This window comes from Oxyura jamaicensis, chromosome 2 (genome assembly GCF_011077185.1).
Source record: "Oxyura jamaicensis isolate SHBP4307 breed ruddy duck chromosome 2, BPBGC_Ojam_1.0, whole genome shotgun sequence".
In the NCBI taxonomy this organism is placed as follows: domain Eukaryota; kingdom Metazoa; phylum Chordata; class Aves; order Anseriformes; family Anatidae; genus Oxyura; species Oxyura jamaicensis.
In genome coordinates, this window is record NC_048894.1 from 11,238,751 (window position 1) to 11,251,619 (window position 12,869).

General features: G+C 45.7%; 1 protein-coding gene across 3 annotated transcripts in view; it reads right to left on the reverse strand.

The window, feature by feature from the left end:
- Positions 1–357: 357 nt before the first annotated feature.
- The window catches only part of ADARB2 (adenosine deaminase RNA specific B2 (inactive)), a 311,256-nt gene continuing 298,744 nt past the window's right edge, over positions 358–12,869 (reverse strand). For all 3 annotated transcript variants that reach the window (XM_035317251.1, XM_035317250.1, XM_035317252.1), the window contains 3 exons: positions 12,164–12,345; positions 6,583–6,761; positions 358–3,667 (listed from right to left, as the gene is read on the reverse strand). In XM_035317251.1, the coding sequence (XP_035173142.1) occupies positions 3,491–3,667; positions 6,583–6,761; positions 12,164–12,345 (538 nt within the window). In that variant the 3' untranslated portion in view covers positions 358–3,490. The remainder of the gene's footprint in view (positions 3,668–6,582; positions 6,762–12,163; positions 12,346–12,869) is intronic.

Below are 12,869 nucleotides of genomic sequence, written 5' to 3' on the forward strand. Positions count from 1 at the left end.
CAGGGCTGCCACCTCCGTGCCCCCTTTGGCCTTTCCTGGCCCATGCTGTGCTCGGCCTCCACATCTGCAGCAGGGCTGAAGCTGGAGCACGGCCCCAGCACGGCCCCAGCACGGCCCCATTGGCTTTCCACGGGGAAGCCAATGCTACTCATGACCCAAGAAAGGAGTGTGAGAGTAATCTGGAAAGATGATGTTAGAGGTGGACCCAGCTCAGCCAAATCACAACTGAATGAGAACTGTAGATCCATGAGTCTGCAGATCCTTGGCACCTATGGATAAAAATCTGTTTGTGCATCTCAGAGCAAGAGCAAACTTATTTCTAAGCCACAGTGAAAAATGGTCAACAAACAGCAAAAGAACAATTTTACTTGGCATTTTATTCACTTAACAGAAACATTCACTTATCAGGTATCACTGAAGTGCATTTACAGAACTTAGCAGCAAATTCACATATGTAAATTCAGATTTATTTTCTCTTGTTGTGTTTTTTGTTTCTTTTTCTTTTTTACAAATATTACAAATGTACATCCATTAGTACAGTATTGCCATTCACTCATGCGTATTATGTACAGAAATCTTCGCTAAAGAGTTACTACTGAGCGCGTTTTCCTTTGCTTCAGGAAATGCTGCATTGTAGGTCATGCGTGCTTCTGGGAGGTGGTCCCACCACACTCTGTCACTGCACGTAACGAGAAGTAGACATCTAAGGTCACATTCAACCCTAGTGCAAGCAGGTGCACCTCCTCTGCCTTGAAAGGGATCGGCTGGTGCCTGCCTGCAGCAGGGGCTCAGTTCGATCCCCACCGCTAGATTTGTTCTGGCAGCTGAAGCCAAGATTAGGTTTAGGTATTTCTTGCAACAAAGGATAATTCAATCTCACTGCACTTCTCTTTTTGTCCTTAAGAATAACCAGGCGTGGCATTTTGTTGTCACCCTAGCGAGCTGATGTCATGCCAGGGCTGGAGGAGGGCAGGGAGATGTAAGGAGGAGCCTTTGAGGTCTCTTGTGTGCTAGGTAAAGACTAACTTGAAGAGGAAAAGTAGAAGACATGCTTCCCCATGTCCTATGGGTCTCTGCTAGAGCCCCGGTCCTCCTGTCTTGTTTCCTGGTGGCTCCCTCCCTCAGTGGGAGCAGCTGAAGCCCCTGGGACCACCACTGCCAGCATCACCAGCAGCATCTCCTGCCCCCACAGTCCTTGGACTGACCACAAACCCTCCCACCACCCCTGATGCCTTTGCTGGGTGGCTGCAGCAGCGATCGATAGCTGTGTTGGAGGAAAGGACCATGTGAAGGTAGCGGGAAGCTTCAGGAGATGTTAGAAATATTCTGAGTTCTAATCAGAATTCCTGGCAAAGTGGTCAAAGTATTGACAAAGTGGTTACTACAAAATGCTTCCATTACTGACATGTCTCTCTCTCTCTTTTTTTCTTTTCTTTTCTTTTTTTTTTTTTTTTTTTACTATTTCTAATCTGTTTTTTTTTTTTTTTAATATTTTTGGTAGTTAATATGGAATGTATTATTTTGTTGAAAAGGTTTCTGGAAGGGGAGAGCTTTCTTTTATCTAATTTAAAAATTCTAGTTTATCACAATTGTTTTTATACAAGACACTATAGATACATCTTGTAGTTTATAATCTAAAAATAAAATCTCATCAAAATACTGTAGCTATTCTATTGTGGGCATCAATAAACAATGTATTTACTGTATATGGCTCTCCAAACATGATAAACCCTATACAAAGAGCATCTATCTTTATTGATAGGAACAGTTTCCCCTGTAAAGGAAATTACATGGAAAAATATGAGCCTTATGTTGTTTGAAAAGTAACTCAGCTTGACAGTTCTGAGAAAATACCAAGACAATTATCACAAATCAGTAGCAGCATGTTATATACAGATTTAAAGAGAATCACAGGAATAAGAAGAAAAGAAGTAGATATATACCCGCAAATTGTCATTTAAAAATAAAACAAACCAAAAAACATTAAAAGAAATATCCAGGGCATTTGAAGGTTGGTTCTGCAGTGGGACTATCAAAGCTCAGTTCTCCCATGACAGTATCTTCTGCCTTCTCATTAAGTTTGGGATGTTTTGAAGCTGAGATAATATTAAATCCAGCCACAGTTATGAAGGAGATGTTTAGCTGTTAGGTGTTACTCATCTCCTAAGTAAAAAAAAAACACCTGATTTTCAGGTTGCAGATGAATATGAATAATAATAATACTTGCATTTATACAGAGCTAGAATCTGGAAACTCATACATGGAGTAAGATCTTACCCAAGCTCGTAGTTGTATCTGCTGCACTTACATCAACTGGACTATGTGCAGAGGTGAAACTCACAGTAAGAGTGACTGCACCTTACACTGTTGTTGCATCTGACCAGAAAACTTTGCTCCTGCCAAGTTCTTCAGACATGAAGCAGGTAAGTATTATTATTCCCATTTATCAGATGGAGAAACTGAGGCAGGAAAGAGACAAGTATCAAACGTGCTGTCTAGTTTGGGATGTCTCAGTTTTGGCTACCCAACCCAGCGGTTTTTCAGCTGTAAGGAGCATCCTGAGCTCACACCGACTCAGTTCAGAGTGGTGGACCCTTGGGATCTTTGTGGTCTGAGGCTCCAGCCTGATTGATTTGGAGCAGAGTGGTCCTCACCCCCAGCCCTGGCTGGGCAGTGCCGGGGTGTGCAGAGGAGAGCATCTGCCTCTGTGGTGCAGTCTGAGAGACACCCAGGTGGCCCCGCTCCCTGTCGGTGCCTAAAGGTCATGCGGGATGAACTGGGCTCAGATAATTAAAGTTTGCAGTGTGCAAAACTCATGGCCAGAACTGAAGATTTGGGGGGAAGTAGTTTGGCCACAGTGCCAGAGGGGATAAGTGTAAACACCAAGGGAAAGCCGGTGCCTGGCTTTGTGCTCAGAGCCAGCAGTGGGAATCAGTTTAAAAATGCTGCATATCTTCAAGGCCCAAATTCTTTCTCACAGATTTAGGCAGCGAGCTGGATGATTTTTGCATAGAGGTTAGACACCTTTTTTATTTTGTTGTGGATGATTATGGATGCTCAGAGACCTGCTGTGTGCCTGGGGTACTTCCATCTCTGCGTACTATTTTCTGTTATTCGGTGACAACTCTTGCACTGATTGTGTGAGGGAAAACAAACTCTATTTGGGATCAGACAGGTGGCCTGCTAATGCTGCAAATTGTTAATACCAACAGTGATAAACTATGAAAAGCAGAATCTTTGTGGGTTTGGCATTATTATTTGGGCAGGTACATTCTTTGGAAGGGCTAATTAAAAAGCGCTTTTCTAAAGTCGACTTCAGTGCATTGGACACATTTATATTTACGTATTTCCAATACAGAATCAAAAGAAAATATTCCCATGGAGTTTGCTATTAAATACCAAACTGTTTCAATTCTCTCAGCTCACGCATCCTGCCTAGCCTCCTCTCCAGCTGATTTGATCTGGTCACATAGCAAAGGTCTTGAGTGATTTACACAGTTAGTAGGAACTGATCTTGCTCTGGGGGTTTCTTCACCCAGGTGCCCAGACCGGCTTTCTGAAACGCTTTAAACAGCTGCTGCTTGACAGACTGGTACGTCTGAGCCACCAGCTTCGCCTCGCTGTACACCGATGGCATGTCTCCATGGCTTGGTGTTCGTGTGCTCAGCTGCAGAACAAGAGTCAGAGAAGAGGAAAAATGAAATAATAATAAAAAAATCAACCCATGAGCCAAAAGAAACAGGAGGCTTCAGTAGCCGTATAATCTTCCTGTCTACATTTCATAAGCAACAAACAATCACTGTGCTTTGTGTGTTTGCTTTTGGTTTAACAACAACAACAGCAAAAAACAAAAAACAAACAACAGGAAAGCAATGAATGCCCACAACACTGTTTCGAACCATTGCAAAGAGGAATGAGGTAAACAGCTTTGCCTTGGAGTGGGCATCATCATCAGCAAATCTTTGTGTGCTCTGCAATGGCAAACATCTGCCTCTCGGTTAAAATGATTTTTAGAAAAGAAAGGGAAAAATCTTGTCTTGGAATCTTTAAAGAATGCGCACAGGTTAGCCGAGTAGCTCAGGGCTTCAAAGTAACACTAGGAGGCTGCAGGAGGAGAGTCTCCTGCTGCACCCTCCCTTTCCCTTCTTTAATCTGTTATTGTCAGAAATGCTGTGAAACCTGCCCAGGACGGGGCAGAAATCAGTGTCAGGATGCGTGCCGGTGCTGGAGGGAAGGAGGCCGGTGCAGGAAAGCAGAGCAAGTGCCACGCTGCCAGACAGACGGCCGCCTGCAGCCCCCGTGGCCCCGAGCGTGCACACAGCAGTATGCACTCTCTGTTTTCACAAGGACCAAGCAGACAACCTTCCCTGACCTGACAAAGCCTTAACAGTGCCAAACCAGTGCTGAGTCTTTGACATTATACACAAGAAACTGAAATCTGGAAAATGCCTTAAAGCAAGCAGGCAGGTGAAAGTCCAATGCTTACAAGCCAGGGAAATAGCACCCTGTAGGAAAAAACAGTCAAAGCAGAGCCTTGGCGAGTGATCAACACTGCTTTCCTTCTCTGTAAAAGCAGAAATGCTGAAAGAAGGACTGCAGGAAAAGTCCACAGGAACACACAGCCTGAAATGAGCTGCTCTGCTTCACTTGGTGCCATCTGGGCACACAGCACGGGCCTGCTCAGCCCCGGGGTCTGTAGGCCCAGCCAGCAAGGGAGGGCGATGCTCAAGCTGGGGGTACATGGGCCGCAAAATGGCTACGGCCCTGCCATAGCCTTGTCCTGGGATTTGTTCCAGTGAGGATCCATCCATTTCGTGTAGCAACAGGAGTGTTCTTTGCCTCCCATCCCATGGCAGCTCAGGACCTGTGTCACCACACTGTGACTGAGCACAGGGCACCCAGCCCAGGCTGTTCCCTTCTGCTGTCCCCAGCCTCCAGGTCCCTGCTACTGCTCGGTATGGATAAGTCCCATCAGACTCCTTTCCCTTTGGACTCATCCTCACACCTCCCCACCATGCCTGTCCCTTTGTCTTCCTGAATGACCTTGGTGGTGAAAGTGGCTGCAGACTTCCCTGCCGTCATTCTGCCTTGTTCTTTCCCATTCATTTCCCTGTAGGAAAAAGGTTTCGGCACTTAGTAAAATGGTTTTTGTCCTGTCCTCATTTTCTCTCACCCTACATGGACTACAGGATGATTCTGGACAAGCCTCATTACAGCAAAACAACATTACAGCAGTGAAAGGAGGAGGGCTGGAGAGGCACTGCTTTTTCCCTGCTGCTCCTCCTGGAGGTGGAAGGGTCAGGCCTGCTGCCTTGGTCCCTGCCTTCACCAGCACCTCCTTGAAAGGTCAGGCAAGAGGAGAAACAGTGTCTTCAGAACCAGGAATAATGACAGAAATATGCCTCATACAAGCATTCAGGAGACAATATGCTCCCTGATAAATTGCCAAATCCTATTCATGTAAAATAACACTAGCTTGAAATTACTTTTAAAAACACCCCTTTTCCCTGGGTTGGTTTGGAGCCTGAATGCAGAAAATGTTCTTATTTTGTTAGGCCCATTTCTGTTTCAAAATGATCATACCCAGATCTCCTCAGCTTCATGTTTCCCACCTGTCAGCAAGAGGAAGGATTTGAGGCACTCACCCAGCCGTGGCAGGAGGTGGTTGCTCCCTGCTTCCCACTCCATCTCACTCTCCTTTCTTGCCCGAACCCTATTTGCTTTCATTTCCTTATTCCATATCAGGCTTTTTCCTACATTTCCTACATCCCTAAGCTCCGCCTTCTAGTTTTCGGCCATCCATCTGACCTGCCACTGTCTCCTGTCTGTGGGAAGCAAAGTGTGAAGGCAGGCTGACCATGGTACCATTTCAAATAAGGGGAGTTCATGGCCATCTTTCCTAGAGAAAATGGGGCTGTTGAGGACTGGTGGCTATTATAACTAATACAGCCTGTAGTTTTAATGCCATTAGGGTGTACTGCTGCTGAGTGAAATGAAATCAGAGAGCCTTCGCTTGGTCACTCACCTTGTGACAAGTAGCTGTGTCATTGTATGGATTTATCAACAATAAATAACTCATTTGGGGGAGTGGGGAAGGAGAGGGGAATGGGCAATCCATAGCACCTACTTCTGTCAGTTAACTAGGGTGAGACAGGGAGCAGTTAAAGTTGGGAGTCTAAACCCCTGTGTAGGCAATGAGGTGATGCAGATGCCTCCAAGGCAATGACAAATACTTCCCTCAGGCCTCTGAGACTTGGTGAGTTGAACACTCCCCTTGGAAACAAAGAGATGCATGGGGTGAGACATGAAAAATTCCCCAGTTCTGCTTGTGTGGATACTCAGCACTCTCCTGGCTTTTCACTGCTCATTTGAGCTTGGCTCCAGTGCCATGGAGACCCAGAACACCCATCTCCCCTCCAAACCCACCTGGGTTTCTGCCGCTGGCTTTCCCTGTGCTCTCAGCTACTGCAGCTGACCCCACAGAGTCTCTTACCATGAGATTACCAAGACAGGGCTGACTCCTGGGTAAGGATTAGATCACCATTGGCAGGCATCAATGTTCCATCACTATATCAGGCTTACCTTGCCATGAAGCTTTGCCCATCGAGCGAAGAACATGTGCTTGCAGAGCCGTGAGGGGCTCCCGCAGTTCCTCTTCCCCGTTGTGGCGTTGATAACCTCCAGGTCGGTGTTCCCCACAATCCAGTTCACGCTGAAGCCAGGAGATTTTCCAGGCTGACGAGCATCAGCATGACTAACCCCTGGCAGGAGAGAAGGACATCAGTAACACCCAGAGCACAAAACCTTCAGAGGCTGAGAACGTCTGGTTGTTTATTGTGGCACATGTGGTATCCCTGGGTGAATGCACTGCATGTGCTCTTGTCACCACTGGTTAAATGTAACTGGTCTCAGCACTGTAGAGAGATAATGTGCAATTTCTATAGAGCTTTTTCTACCTGGCAGACAAACCTTTTGTTAGCCTGAGGTAAGAATTATAGAATTATATTGAATTATAGACTCATAGAATGGTTTTGACTGGAAGGGACTTTAAGGACTGTCCAGTTCCACCCCTCCTGCCATGGACAGGAACCCCTCCCACCAGCCCAGGCTGCCCTGAGCCCCATCCAGCCTGGCTTTGAACATTTCCAGGGATGGGGCATTCACAGCTTTACTGGGCAACCTCTTCCAGTGCCTCACCACCCTCTGAGTAAAGAATTTCTTCCTTATATCTAACCTAAACCTACCCTCTTCCAGTTTCAAACCATTCCCCCTTGTTCTATCACTGCACCCCCTGACAAAGAGTCCCTCCCAATCTTTCCTCTAGTCCCCTTTAGGTACTGGCAGGCCACTGTGAGGTCTCCCTGCAGCCTTCTCTTCTCCAGGCTGAACAACCCCAGCTCTCACTCTCTCAGTTTATAATGTATGGTGTTGACAGCAATGCCATGGTTGCTGAATGGAATCTTCCAGAAAGGTTTTAATGGGATGACCGGTATTTAAAAGGAACTAAATGAAGTGCTTTTGCCATGAGTTCCTTCAAGTGAGCTGTTCCTGGTCTGGTGTATCAATCTGCTATCAATTGTGGGGACCTTCTCTATGATGGGTACTCTTGATCATAGGTGATATAAATGGAGGATAAGAAAATATGAATCATGCATTCCAATACCACGGAAAGATAATTATATCCAAGTTAATGAAGATCATGTAGACATCACAGACCAGCACATAAAACCACTCCTCACATTGTTTCTGCCTGCAAGATTCCTACCCTGCAGGATGTGACAATTTCTTCAAGATCTAGTTAAAGTCACCATGGCAGTATTTTGGACATGCTTAAGTGTGATACATCTTTACTTCCAGACAGTTACAGCTATGATGTTTTCAGTTGCCTGTGGTGACTGAATGACCTCTGTGTCATTCACGTGGCCAAGTTTGGACATCTGAATAACAGACTGCCGTCCACTACAGAGCCTACGTGGGTGAGATCTCCCTTGGCTCTAACAGAGGGTGGCCAAAAGGTCAGCTGTGGATGCCAAAAGGTCAGCTGTGGATGTCTGTGTGTCAGAGTTAATTGCTAATCAGGTGTATTCCTGACCCTTCTTAATCATTTACTGAACAACGTCCTTTTCATTATGTCTACCTCTTTCCCTCTTCTCGTACCTGAAACCTGGAAAAGATTAGTCTTTGTGAGGAGAAGAGAGTAATAAAGTGCGTATTTTATTTTCCAGTACAGGAGTGAGCTCTGCTTTGCCCTGCTCATTAGTGCTTCTGGGAGCAGAGAGCTAATATCTGGAGCTTCCCAAGCTGGAAAAGACAGAGCAATCTGAAGCAGTCCAAATATGCCGGACAACATGGGCACTGGATGATGTGGGAGGAGATGGGAACTGGTGGAAATGAGGCATCTGCCACTACCTTTAAACATGGCAAGCTGGATAAGCCCCTGAGAGAGACGGTGATGGAGGAGGAGGGCTGTGCAGGGCTAGTGGTGGTGGGGACGCTGCCTCCATGGCAGCTCCTGCCTGCAGCCCCTCAGCAATGTCAATGAGGGACGTGCTCCTCTTCTGCTCCTTCCAGCATGGTCCCTTCTGCCCTGGGAGGGAGCTGCAAGAGCCTGGCAGGACTGAGCACACACAGTGCGAGAAAGGTGGCCACCGAAGGGAAAAGAATATATAGCACATCCACTTTGTACTGGTGGCAAAGCTGGAACTGCAGAAATCAGCTCAGTCACTGGGACTGAACTCACTACCATGTAGAAGAGAATTATAGCTAAATCATAACCTCACCCAGGATTTGTAAACACATTCATGGTGTATTAATACCTCGTTCAATTTTTTTTTTCACCTGAGATAGCAGATCAGTCTGCATCTAAGATTCCAGTTCACCTAGGCAACAGACTATAAACTGAAAGCCTGAAAATCAGATAGCTCCTGGAGCTATTGAAACGCCTCTGTACAGAACAAGATGCAAACAGATCAAAACCTGCTGTTTGACACTACACATCGGCTCTGTCAAGATAGCACCCAAAAAGAATGAGTGCCAAAAAATACGATAGCAAACACCCTCCCGTGAGAAGCTGCCACAGGTCACAAAATCAGTAAGAAGGCCGTGAAAACACTGCGCAGAGGAAACAGAAAGGCTGCACTGGGGCCAGAGCAGGCTGTGGGTGCCCATCAGCAGGGAGGTGCGGGCTGTACACCCCATCCCATGCCCAGCCCCAGGCCTCCCTCTGCTCTTGGTGGGTGTCCGTGAGAGCAGGGGGCTTGCACTATGCCTGGAAAATGCTCTGTGCCAGTTCTGCTTTCACACATTTTCTTGCCAGCTATCATATGTCAGTATACATATTTAGGTAAGTGGAAGATATTTGCACATCGTTGTCTGAATGCAAGAGAAGAGGCTTCAAAGCAAACACCATGAGACTCATGCCAGACGCAAATGGGATGGCAGACCTGGATATATTCTGTGATTGTTGTTTTTGATCCCTTTTGTAACATTTTTCTTCAAGTTTTCCTTTTGACAAGTAATTGTTCTGGCTTTGTTTGAAAGGTAACTCCCAAATAATCTAGATCATTTTCTCTCCTTTATGTAAAACATCCTCCTTAAAACCAACACAACAAAGACTACAATAGGAGACTGTAGGAACTTGAAGGAAAAGAAAAGTCTCTGTACAAACAATATGAACTTGAGCATTGTGGGATATGAAATGAAATCTGTCCTCATTCTCCTCTCCCTCCTAGAAAAGCCTCATGCCTCTTCACTATACCCTTTAGAATCGCCTCAGTCTTATGAGAGAGAGAAATAAAAATTAAACACTGTTTTTCTTTCTTCTAAAACATACACCCAAGAGTAATTCCAGTGAATGAAAGGATTTCCATCTGGCTGGGACTGCTATGAGTGGAAAAGCTCACTGATTATTTATCTGTAGGGCCAAGGAGATATTTCACGATATCTCATCACACAGTATGACTCTTCTCTCCACTGAAATGCTTGTAGCATTGTGATGAAGTGCCAGAATAATTGGTCTCCTTATAATTGGAGATCTCCTGCAATTTAAAATCCTCAGCTGGTCTGATCCCTGTGCGGGGAGTGGGAGGTGGAATGGCCTGGTTGAGGTTGCTGTGGTTTGGTCTTTAATGAATTCGGTATGGCTTTTGGTAGGTGGTCATTCCCACAGTCACTGAATATGTTGTTGGCACAGTTTTCCAGCTAAGAGAAACGCAGCACAAGGCTCAGTGATGTAAGTTTTAAGCAGGGCTGCAGTGTGGGCTCCCTAGGACTTGTGGGGGAGGGAAGATTATAAATAATGGCTTTAGAGACAAAAACAATGTAGACAGAGAGAGACAGATTCCTCCCACTGCTTCGCCTAGGCTGAAGAAAACCCACAAACACTTTTGAAAGCAAAGCGAAAGCTTTTTCAAACAGCAGTCTCAGGGAAGGAGGAAGCCAGCCATGAAGCATGCAGCTACTTAAAGTGCCACCAGTGCCCCTTTGATGCACTTCTAACTGCCCTGAAATCTCTGGCAATTACTCATGGATATAAACACAGACTTGAGCCATTACGTCTTCTCTGCAAGCCCAACCCAGGCAAACAATGACTATTCTGTGGTTAAATCCCTTGTTGCGTTTTCAGTCCTTCAGCGGGTCAGACTGGGTGTGATTTTGATCTTAATGTATGGGTGGGCTTGCAGAGACTCAGGGCTGGCAGAAGTGGCACGGGATGTAAACAGCTTCCCCAGTGGGAGATGCAGATGCCTCCTGCAAGCAGGGGTGTATTAGCAAAATAACAACCAGGTTTGGGAAATGGGGAGGTTTTTCCTTCCTCCCTCCCATGGTGTGGTGTGGGGAGGAAGAGGGGGCTGAGTGGTGCCCAGGCTGGACCAGGGCAGGAGGGACACGGAGGAGGAGGAGGAGTGTGGAGCAGTTTCCTGCTTACTTGCATTACACAGGCTTTGGCTAGCTGCACTGAAGAGTTAAAAAATGAGATAAGCTGTTCAAACAAGATAAACCTTTTGACCTATTCACCTTATAACACGTACATGCATATTACACTTACCAGATGTACTAAACCACACAGAACCTGAGAATTTTCCCAGTGGCTAAACTATCACTTCTGCCTCAGCTAAACTATTTCTGTCACAAGGACACATAAACAGAAAAAAAAAGCAAAAAACAAAAACAAGAAGTAGATATAGGATAAAACAACACTTGCCTGACTTAGGAACCTAGAGGGATATGAAAGGCAATGTTATACCCACTAAAGCATCCCAACATGTACATCTCTGTACTTCTGACATCATACCAGTGTCTAAGTGAATCCTCCTGAAAAACAGTTATCAGTGCCTAAGAGCAAAATAAGGGTCTGATTCTGTGCAGAGCTGGTGTCCTTACACTCACATGCCTCATGGGGATCAGAAAGGCATTCAAGACTGGGATTTTGCTGGGATGAGGCTGGGCAGCTGCTGCCTGGCTAGGGGTTAAGGAAGCTGGGGTGGAGATGAGGAGAGATGAAGAAGAAAGGACCAGAGACCTGGGGTACGGAGAAGAGCTGGAAAGAAGTGGTGGCAATGGAAGAAGCCCCCAAAATAGCTGGGAACCACCAAGCTGCTCACACAACTGGCAGCAGCTTCAGCAGGGAGCAGCAATGCCTTTCTGAGGTGTCCTGAGCAGACAGGGACACCTGCATGAACCCGCAGCCCTTCTCTGAGCCATCTGCCCTGAGTACGACTGGTGGAGGAGCAGGGCTCCAAGTAAGGGGCACTGATGGGGGGTTGCATGCATGGGTCCAGAGACATGAGGACTGCTTCTCCTGGCTCTGCACCTTTGTACCCTCTCTGGATGAGGGAGAGCAGGATGAAAGATTTAAACTAAAATGTACTGGACCCTTCCTCTTTTTTTTTTTTTTTTTTTTTTTTTTTTTAATATTATGAATACCTTTTTCCCACTTAGTATACTGACAGGTTTCCTAGTCAGCTTACATCCACTACTGATCTTTTTCATGGTCACTGAATTTAAAAGCACATTTCTTCATTCTACAAATTCATACTCAGCAGGAAAAAAGAAAGCACGGGCTAATCGTTTACTCACAAACATGTAAACTTTCCTGTTAGTGTCCTGTGCAATTAGCAATGGGAGAGGGGCTCGTTTGTCTCGCAGGCAGGTGTTCGCTTACCACTGAGAAGCAGCTGATTGCGCCGGTACGAAGCTGGCAGCTGACCAATGTCTTCTGTTCTATGGCTCATTACCCGGGAAAGGTGACCAGTGTGACAGAGGCTTCCCACAATGATGCTGTGCAAATACATGGGTTCGATGAAGGAGCTGAGGAGCGCGCCTTGGAGCCCAAGGATGTTCCATCTGGAAAAGAAATTCAGGAGAGAGAAAACACATGGGTGGAGGAATGGCCACAAGAGAGCAGCCCTGGGAAAATCAGCAAAGGCCAACACATGGGTTGGAGGGATGAGGGGTGAAACCATTCCTGTTCTTGTCCTATCATGCATGAAGCACTGCGCTGATGGTTTATTATACTCCCGTAGGACTGATTCTCCCCACACAATGTTTTTGGATTATTGTGATGCCACTGATTCATGGGATGTATTTCTGTCTTCTGTTATTGCAGAGGCTTCCTGTTAAGAACTGTTCTTTATATAAGCATTTTTGTTTGATTGAAGTTAATTTTGTACATTTTTAGCCAAATCCTCTTTCTTTCTTTCTTTCTTTCTTTCTTTCTTTCTTTCTTTCTTTCTTTCTTTCTTTCTTTCTTTCTTTCTTTCTTTCTTTCTTTCTTTCTTTCTTTCTTTCTTTCTTTCTTTCTTTCTTTCTTTCTTTCTTTCTTTCTTTCTTTCTTTCTTTCTTTCTTTCTTTCTTTCTTTCTCTTCCTC